The 10,564-nt window shown below is 37.8% G+C and overlaps 1 protein-coding gene across 8 annotated transcripts in view; it reads right to left on the reverse strand.

Annotated features, from left to right (window-relative positions):
• Positions 1–10,564, reverse strand: part of ZC3H12B (zinc finger CCCH-type containing 12B) — a 359,663-nt gene that overhangs the window by 9,338 nt on the left and 339,761 nt on the right. For all 8 annotated transcript variants that reach the window (XM_015593980.2, XM_015593978.2, XM_015593977.2 and 5 more), the window contains one exon: positions 7,843–8,607. In XM_015593980.2, coding sequence (XP_015449466.1) covers positions 7,843–8,453 — 611 coding nt within the window. In that variant the 5' untranslated portion in view covers positions 8,454–8,607. The remainder of the gene's footprint in view (positions 1–7,842; positions 8,608–10,564) is intronic.

Consider the following 10,564-nt stretch of genomic DNA (forward strand, 5'->3'; position numbering starts at 1 on the left):
TGCTAATAATGCCTTTTATTCCTCCTAAATATTCAATTATGCTCACTACCTTCAGTCTCAGTCCCTGTCAGTGTTAGCGACAGTTAAGTTAGCGTTTGCTCAGATTCCCCTGGGTCTCCACGGTGTTTGGTTCTGGAGTATATGGGGGCAGAGGCTCTCTGGGTTGGGAGATGGGGCCTGTGGCTGAGCCTTCCATTTTGCAGCCGGGGCTGGTAATAATCAACTATTGCTTCTCTGCCTTCCCCACTTCTCTGCTTTCTGCCCTGATCCCTTTCTTTATATAGGTTCTCAGTCTCTTGCACTCACTCGTCGTGTCTTGGAACCCCTGTGATGCAGATGTAGGTATGTTTGATGTCTCAGAGGTCTATTAAAATTTCCTCATTTTCCCCAGCTTTATTGAAATATAATAGTCAATAATTTGCTCATATTTACATTGTACAATTCTATGAGTTTTTTTTCAGTTACAGTTAGCATAAAATATCAGTTTCAGTTGTACAGCATAGTTTTTAAGAGCTCAGATGTTCATTCCACTAAATCTAGTAACCATCTTTCCTCTTACACATTTATTACAATGTTGTTAAGTATTTTCTTTATGCTACACTTTATATCTCCATGGCTATTTTGTAACTATCCATTTGTATTTCTTAATCCCTTTGCCCTTTTTCATCATCCCCCCAAAACTCCTCCTGTCTAGTAGCCATTAAAATATTCTTTATATCTATGAGTTCGTTCTGTTTTGTTGTTATTGTTGTTTATTTTGTTCTTTAGATTCTGCATGTATGTGAAATCAATTGGTATTTGTCTTTCTCTATCTAACTTATTTCATTCAGTGCAATACCATCTAGGTCCATCAGGACAATATCTTTTTCCTTCCCCTTTCTTTTAGTCTGTGTGTGTCTTTTAATCTAAAGTGAGTCTCTTGTAGGCAGCATATGTAGGGGTATCGTTTTCTTACCTATTCAGCCACTCTATCTTTTAATTCTTTTCCATTTGAGGAACTTGTTGATAGATATGTAGATATTACTATTCTTTATTCCTGTTTTCGATACATTTTTTTTTCTTCTTAAAGAAGTCCCTCCAACATTTCCTGTAATACTGGGTTAGTGTTGATAAATTCCTTTAGCTTATTTTTGTCTGAGAAGCTCTTTATCTGTCCTTAGACTCTAAATGATAGCTTTACTGGATAAAGTATTCTTGGTTGTAGGTCTTGGGTTTTCATCACGTTGAATATTTTGTGCCATATCCTTCTGTCCTACATAGTTTCTATTGAGAAATCAGCTGCCAGTCTTATGGGTGCTCCCTTGTAGGTAACTAACTACTTTTCTTTTGCTGCTTTTAAGATTTTCTCTTTGTATTTAACTTTTGGAATTTTAATGATGATGTGTCTTGGTGTGGGCCTCTTTGGGTTCCTGGTTTTTGGGACTCTCTGAGCTTCCTGGGGTTTTATGTCTATTTCTTTCACAAGGTTAGAGGCGTTTTCCATCATTATTTCTTCAAATAGCTTTTCCACTTCTTGTTCCCCAATCCTCCTTCAGGTACCCTATTACACAGATGTTTTTACAATTAATTTTTCCCAAATTCTCCTGAAGTTATTATTATATTCTTGGCTTCTTTTTTTCTTGACATTCTGATTGGGTGACCTTGGCTTCCCCATTCTCTATATTGATGGTTCAATCCTCTTCTTCATCCACTCTGTTAATTCCCTCTAATATACTCATTATCTCATATAATGTGTTCTTCATTTCTGACTGGTTCCCTTTTATAATTTCTATTTCCATTTTTGTTTTTTTATCTCTTTGTTAAAGTTCTCACTGAATTCATCTACTCTTCCCTTAAGTTCATTGAATATCTTTATAACCAGTGTTTTGAATTATTCATGTTTGATTGCTTGACTCCATTATTCCTGGATCTCTGTTCTTTTCTCTCATATGGTTTCTGCTTCTTTGGCTTCCCATTTTGGCTGCCTTTCTATGTCTGTTTCTATGTACTAAACAAAGCTCTTCTTCTCCCAGTCATATTAACGTGGCTTTGTATAGTAGATGTCCAGAGGCACAGTCCTCAGAGAGGTTTAGCTTCAGGTCAAGTTTAGGCCCAGCCTGTGTCCCTCCAAGGCCACCTGTTAAGATTCATCAAGCCATCTGTGCATGCTGAGCTTATAGTTGACTCAAGAAACCATGCCAGAAAATGAGGTCAGCTGCCACCAGTATGGGTTTTGGAGCTTGCCCTGCAAGTTGCACAGGACTCGCCAAGGACATAACTGGATGTGGCTTAGATAGGGCCTCAAGTTGGGGGAGGCAGAGTTTCAGGGAGTCCTCTGGGCAGAATGACCTCTGTTATCCAGTTTGATGACGTCTCAGCTATGGCAGCACTGTGTCCTCACACTGGGAGAGAGGAGGGCTCCACAGAGGAACAGTGGATACTACCAGCACTTGTACTTGGGAGAAAGCCTCGCCTCTGGCTGTTTCTCTGACAATTCAGCATCCCCCATAAGTCCCTGGTTCCGCTCCCCACCCCGGCAGCTGACCTGGTGCTACTGCTCAGAGGGAGCAAATCCATCACTGCAAAAGTCTGCTCATGGACACATCCCCGTTAAGAGGTGTCTGCAGCTGCCAGCTGCTGCCATAGCCTGTTTCACACTCAGCCGCTCATGTCCAGGCTTCCTCGTGTCTTCGACTTGTCCTACCTCCTCCTGTTGCAGGGTGATTTCTTATTTTGCTCCCTAATTGTAAGGCTTGTTTATCTAGATCCTGGGAGACTCTGCTTGCTGTTTGCTCTTTGTTTCCATCTCAACTTTGATGTGGTCTAAGAGCAGATGAACAATGCCTCTATCATCTACGCCATTTTGACTTCTCTCCTTCATTTTTTCGGTGTTTTTTTTTTTTTCTTTTGGCTGTTCTGATTGGATTTTGTTTTCTACCTTGTCTTCCAACTGGCTGATTTGATCTTCCACTTCATCCAATATACTGTTGATTCCTTTTACTGTATTCTTCATTTCAGTCATTGTATTCTTCATTTATGACTGGTTCTTTTTATTGTTTCTATGTCTTTTTTTATGCTACTATCTCTCTGTTAACGTCCTCACTGAGATCACCTATTCTCCTCCTGTGTTCATTGAGCATCCTTATAACCAATGTTTTGAACTCTGTCTCCATCCAGTAAGTTGCTTGTCTCTATTCCATTTAGTTTTTTTTTTTTTTTGTCTCGAGTATTCTCCTGTTGTTTCATTGCAGCATGTTTCTTTGTTTTCTCATTTAATTGTCTCTCTGTGTTCATGTCTATGTATTAGAAATATTTGTTATATCTCCCAGCCTTGGCCAGATGGCTTTATGTAGTAGATGTCCTGTGTGTCTCAGTGGTGCCCTCTCCCGGATCACCTGCACAGGGATCTCTAAGTGTGTTCCTTGTGTTGGCTGTGTGTGTTCTCCTGTTAAACTTTGATTGCTGTTAGTATGTCAGTGAATGGGGTTGATTCTCAGGCTGACTGGTTGTGGATATTGGCCATGCCCACAGGGTATGAGCTGCTGTGTGGGACCTAACCCCACAGAGTGGGATTTGCCCAGCAGGCTCAAGTACCTGTTGAGACCACCCTTTGGGTGTGCCACTTATGGGGCTAGTCAGGTGGTGCTCTGTTGTGTTCTGATGCCAGACTTCAGATGTGTTGGTTTTGTCGTTTCTTTAGAGGGATTCCTGTGCTGCCTTTGATTTCTTGGGGCTACCTTGTAGGAGCTACAAAGTGACCTGCAGATGGTCGCTGCCTATGTTGGATTTGGAGGCAAATGGGACAGACCATACTGCAAGCCAAGGTCAGTTACCCCAGTACTAGGTCTGGGTTGGCTTAGCAAAATGACCAGTGCACCTTAAAGCCTAAGGCTGCCTGCCAGCTGCCTGTATGACTCCACAGCTGGAAGAGCCTCTGGGTGGTATGCGAGTTAAGTGGGGCGGGGCACCAGGAAGACACAGGGTGGAGTAGGCTGATCCCACCTAGCCAGTGCAGCTTCAGAACTGGCTGCATGAGGTGAGGGTTCAAGTCAAGCAAGATGGCACCCACCTGTAAACTGCCCCGGAATGGGGCTTGACAAAGGAATAATGGCATTGTCCCTCCAACCTTTGCCCTGGTGCCACACAACTCAGTCTTTCTCTGTACATCTCTTGCTCTTCCCAAGTTGCTGACCCACTGAAACCCATGGTGAGTGCCTATAAGTGAGTGAGTCTGTGCATGGGCCCTTTAACAGGATGTCTGGGTTTTCAGACTTTTTTCCATCTCTTCCAGATGACCAGAGTCCCTATTGTTTTTTACAGTCAGATGTAGTAACTCCTCTTCTTGGAACTTGAAACTTAGGCTGGGGTGCCCCTCTGTGGGGCTAGGGTCTCTTGTTTCTTCAGCGGGGCCTGTGCAGCTGCACTCTCCCTCCTGCGGTTCAACCGCCATGCACTGTTGCGGGACCAGCTCACTTTGTGTCTCCGCTCCTTCTACTGGACTCGATGTGACTTTTTCTTTATATCCTCAGATGTATGTATTATGAACAGCTAGACTTTCAGGTGGTTCTCCAAGTTATTTGTTTTATAATTTGGTTGTAATTTTAATGCGGTTGTGGAAAGAGGCAAACCCCGTTTTTCCCAGCCCACCATCTTGACCGGAACAGACATTTCATTTCTTAATAATGCCAAACATATATTTCTAAAAAGAGCAAATCAGATTCTTTTTTATTCAATCATTATAAATATTGCCATTATTATCATACCTTCATTCAAGGTCACAGATGGGTAATAACAACTCCCAATTTATAGCAGCCTTGTTGGTTATTTCCTATCACTACTTCCATTTTCTCTCTTCTCCTTCTGTTTCTACTACCACCTTCTTTTCAAAGACTCAGCTATTCTCAACAGATGAAAAAAAAAAAAAAAGGTGACACCAGAGGTTTAGATAAATTTATATGTGGAGGGTTAGTTGGAGATGAGTTGTAAGGACATATATTAAACTTAAAAAAATGTTGACAGCGAAAACAACACATACATAAATGCTGACTGAAAACAGTAATCGCATTTAATTAAATATAATGCACCAACAAAAATCACATTATTGAATATTTTAAGATGTGGGAAATGCTCACGATATAATGCTAAAAGAGAAAAGAAAGGATACAGACCAGTACATATAATGTAGAAATTTTGTAGAAAACAGTCTATGTATAATCTTAGAAAATAGATACATCAAAATATTAATAAAAATTGTTATTCTCTGTGACAGGGTATTAAGTGATTTATTTCTTTAATTTCATAATTCCTTCATAAATTAAGTATTCCTTTTATAATTAGGACATGATTTAAAAAGAGAAGACATTCTATCACAATTACTTGTAGGAATAAACACTGTAAGAAAACTCAAAAGCCAAACTGAATTTATTTGATTGGAAATTGGAAGAGGAAAAATTAGCAGATAAATTGAGGAGAAAAAAAAATACATACATACATACATACATATATACATATACATATACATATACATATATACATATACATATACATATACACACACACACACACATACTGAAGTGCTGGGGAAATATGTAAAGCATTCAATTTATAGTAAGCATTACTATGTAAGTGTTATCTATAATACTACTATTACTACTACTAATAATAATTAATTATCTTCTTTATCATCGTAGTTATTATTATCTTTTATGTCTCCACTGGATTAATCAGCCTGAAATATTTCCCTCTTTCCAGCTCTAGATGGTGCTCTGATATACATAAACCACACTAAATTACAGTAAATTCAAACAGCTTGGATGGTAAAATTGGCTTATATGCACCAATTCTATTGCAATAAATTGGATATTACCTGTCAAACAAGACTGATCAGAAGAAAAGAATCATTTTTCTAGAAGGTTAATTAAAACAATGTGATGGGGGATCTCTCTTTAGATTCCTCACTTTCTCACTGATACTCACTCAATTATAAGAGAAATTAGCTCCAATTATATTGTTCCCTTTGAGTGAGTTCATACATAATCTCAGAGGTCTCATTAATACATGTAAGATACGAGAAGATACAAATAAATGAGCACATTTATGGTGTTCATTGGTGAAGAATTAACTTTGTTAAAATGGCCATACTACCCAAAACAATCTATAGATTCAGTACACTCTCTATCAAAATACCAATGACATTTTTCACAGTACTAGAACAAATAACCCAAAAATTTATATAAAACCACAAAAGACCCTGAATAGCCACAGCAATCTTGAGAAAGAAGAGCAAAGTTGAAGGTATCACTGAGTTGCCTGATAAGCAGCATGGCACTGGCATAAAAACAGAAACACAGATCAATGGAACAGAATAGAGAGCCCCCAAATAAACCCACACCTATATGGCCAATTAATCTATGACAAAAGAAGAAAGAATATACAATGGGGTAAAGACAGTCTATTTACTAAATGATGTTGGGAAAATTGCATAGATACATGCAAAAAAATGAATCTGGACTCCCTTCTTACACCATATACAAGAATAAGCTCAAAATGGATTAAAGACTTAAATGTTAACACCTGAAACCATAAAACTCCTAGAAGAAAATATAGGCAGTAACCTTTCTGATATTGTTATTAGTATTTTTTTTTTCTGATATATTTCCTTGGGCAAGGGAAACAAAAGAAATATAAACAAATGAGACTACATCAAAGTAAGAGTTTTTGCACAGCAAAGGAAACCATCAACAAACGAAAAGACAACCTACTGAATGGGAGAAGATATTTGCCAATGATACATCAGATAAGGGGTTAATATCCAAAATTTATAAAGAACTCATACAATTCAACAACAAAAACAATCTAATTAAAAAATGGGCAAAGGACCTGAATAAATATTTCTCCAAAGAGGATATACAGATGGCCAATTGAAATATGTAAGGATGCTCAAAGTCACTAATCATCAGAGAAATGCAAATTAAAGACACAATGTAATATCATTTCACATCTTTCAGGATGGCTACCATCAATAAATCAGCAAACAACAAATGTTGATGAGGATGTGGAGATAAAGGAACTCTCATACACTGTTGATGGGATTGTGAATTGGTACAGCCACACTGGAAAACATTTTGGAGGTTCCTCAAAAAATTAAAAATAGAACTACATTTTGACCCAGCAATTGCAATTCTGGGTATTTGTTCAAAGAAAATCAAAACACTAGTTTGTAAAGATCTATGCATCCCTATGTTCACAGCAGCACTATTCACAATAGCCAAGATATGGAAGCAACCTAACTGCTCATCAATAGATGATTGGATAAAGAAGTTATGGTACATATATACAATGGAATACTACTCAGCTATTAAAAACACGAAATCTTACCATTTTCAATGGCATGGATGGCCTAGAAGTTATTATGCTAAGTGAAAAAATTAGACAGAGAAAGACAAATACCATATGATTTCACTTATATATGGAATCTAAAGAACAAAATAAGTGAACAAACAAAACGAAAACAGACTCATACAGAAAACAAAATGATAGTTTCCAAATGAGAGGGGGGTTGGGGAAGCTGAATGAAAAAGGAGAAGTGATTAAGAAGTACAAATTGGTAGCTACAAAATATTTACAGGGATGTGAATTATAACATAGGAAATATAGTCACTAATACTGTAATAACTATGTATAGTGCCAGGTGAATACTAGCCTAATAGGGGGGATTGCTTCATAAATTATATGTCTAAACATTATGCTGTACACCTGAAAGTAAAATAAAATAATATTGAATGTCAACTCTAATTGAAAAATAAAATTTTTTTAAAAACCCTCAAAAAGAAAAGAAAGAGAAAGAAAGTATGCCAGTCTTACCTCATTGCCACATTACTTCCATCGATAACAACTGGCCTCAAATTGTCACTGTTATCTATTTCATCTTCAAGAGACAGTTCAGGGCTTGCAATCTCTCTGGAGTTGGGCCCCCGAGGTACTAACAGACTCAAGTTTACCTGCCCTTCCGAATCACCTTTGTTCCCAAGTCTGACAAGCTCTGCCAATACATCATTAATAAGTGATTCTGGGCCCAGCTTGTTCAGCACTGATTGAATCTGTTCCTCTGCATAGCCCAGCTTTAGAGCAAAATCCATCTTGGCTTGGTATTCCTTTTCCAGGTCAAGCTTCCCATCCTGTAGAATGCTGCTCTGTGAGAAGCTTGGACAATCTAGGCATGGTGATCTACAGAGCTGGCGGTGTGGCTTGGAGGGGATCTCCTTTTTCCTCAACTGAACATCCCCAAGTTGGCAGCTATTGTCCTTGTTGTTGCCGCTCTTAAGGTTTATCTGTTCAGGGTTGCTCTCAGAGCTCATCCACTCTTCAGAATCAGCATTGACCTGCTCCACGCTGCTCTGCTTAGGCTGCTGCTTCTCTTCCTTGGAGGCACTCTTCTTCATTTTTGGTGTCTCCACTTCAGCTGTGGCTGTCATCCCGTTCAGTGGATCTAAGACCTAATCATCTCTTTTTCTTTTTAGTCTGCTTGGAATCCACATTCAGTGGCATTTCTTTGTGGTAAGATGTGGTGGTAGTGATGGTGCTAGAGTTTATCTGTTTGGTTTGGCTATGTTTAGATGTTACCAGTTCCTATAAATGAACACATATACCACAATCATATTTAGTAAAATTCTAAAAAAGCATTTTAGAATATAGAAGTTTCTTCCTAAGAAACTACACGTGGCCTGACATTCTATATTCCTGCTCAAAATGGTTGGACTCACCTTACATTAAAAATATAGAGACTCTCTAATTCTCTAATAGTTGTAGACATAAGACTTTTATTGGGGGCAATAATTCTGTAATTCCCCCCCCCCCGCCCCGACACACAAAATCACAACTAAAGTTAACTGTTTATCACTACTTTGAGGAAGAGAAACATGGCATTTCAACCAGCTGCAGGAATATATAGATCTTTGAAATGACTCTTACTTTCTGCCAGGTAAATTTTTCAGATCTCACACCAGATATATCTTGCTAAAGCTGAGCTCCACTCCCGAAGAGCACAATCTCTATAGCACTACTCTTTGCAAAATATCAGGGACCTCATCTACTGGAAAAATTGGAAAACCATTAAAATTGCTTTCAAGCAATTGAAGTAGGCTAAAAGGGTAGCAAATAGAGAGGTGTGCTCCGGATAAGAAAAGCATTTTGTGCACACTTACGAATTGTATCTGGAGCCTCTTTTATTTATTGTAATTGCATTTACTGTATCATAAAACAAAAGAAAAAATCAACTCAACTTGCATGAGAAATCAGAACATTTTAAGAAGAATATTAATTACAGAAGATAATCAGGGACAATTTTACTTCTAAACTTCTTCTCTTACCTACCTCATCTGTTCCTGCATGTTCTAACCAAGCCAAAGTGTTTCCTTCAGTTTGAGCCTAAGTTTCCTCAAATGTAAAATGAGGATATTGATAGTTACTTCACAGAGTAAGGATTACAATGAATAACTAAAGTGCTTAGAAAAATCAAGAGAACATGGTAGTTTCTCAATACATGTAAAGTGTGCAACAGACACTACATGGGGTTTGGTTTAAAAAAAAAGACTGTGAGGCAAGGCTGTAGACCTGTGAGCACTGATAAGCTCTTCAGATAGCAATTGTGCTTACTAATCTAAAATCAGACTATCTACGTAACCAGTGTACTAAGGTTTTCCAGTTGCACATCAATCCTATTTTACAAGCAACAAGAAAAACTGCCAATAGCTTTATCTAAGAATAATATGGATAACTGCATGCTTACTTAGAAGAGTCACATTTGGAAACATCATATGCACACAGAATTGATGACTCAGAACTAACTTTCAGACAGCATGCAATAACTTCTTTAATCATACTACCACTTGTGACTTCAGAATTTTCTCTTAATGATTTTAGCCAACACATAGACACCCATTTCACTTTTGCTTCCCCATTAATCTTTGTTATTCAAATCTTAAAGACTATTTCCTTTATAAGTTCCACATTTACCATCTACCTTACATTTTATTCTCTTCAAAATAATTTCGAGGACATTGAGATTTCCAATACTTGCATTTATTCAAAGCTCCAAAGTCACTTAAAAACAACTGTTTATAAGATTATATGCATATTTTCTTGGCAAATGAGAGGTTCTGTAAAAGACACGTTTGACCGCTCTTAGCTAGTGGACTATAGAATGTTTTTCTCCTTCTCTACTACCTGATTTTTGCTCTGTCCAAATTAGCATTTGTGTGAGTACCTTTAGCACGTTCACATAGACATACAATATCAAATTTAAACTCAGAGAAAATCCCATAACATAGGAAACCCTCATTAAAATTAGTAGTTATTATTGTAAAATCTTCATACTCAATAACCAAAAGTAGAAGAGAAATAAATAAATTGGCAGACATAAACTTCGATTTACCATTCAAATCCTTTAGCAATGAGATTCTTAAAAAAATGTTGGTTGTTTTTCTAGGACCTATGTAAGTGTGTAGGTGTCATGTGGGTTTTTGTGTGTGTTTGTTTTGATTGGTTTTGTTTTACAATGCAAACTTCTTGAGCCAAAGATAGCAGG

The sequence above is a fragment of the Pteropus alecto genome, unplaced genomic scaffold, assembly GCF_000325575.1.
Source record: "Pteropus alecto unplaced genomic scaffold, ASM32557v1 scaffold147, whole genome shotgun sequence".
Taxonomy (NCBI): Eukaryota; Metazoa; Chordata; class Mammalia; order Chiroptera; family Pteropodidae; genus Pteropus; species Pteropus alecto.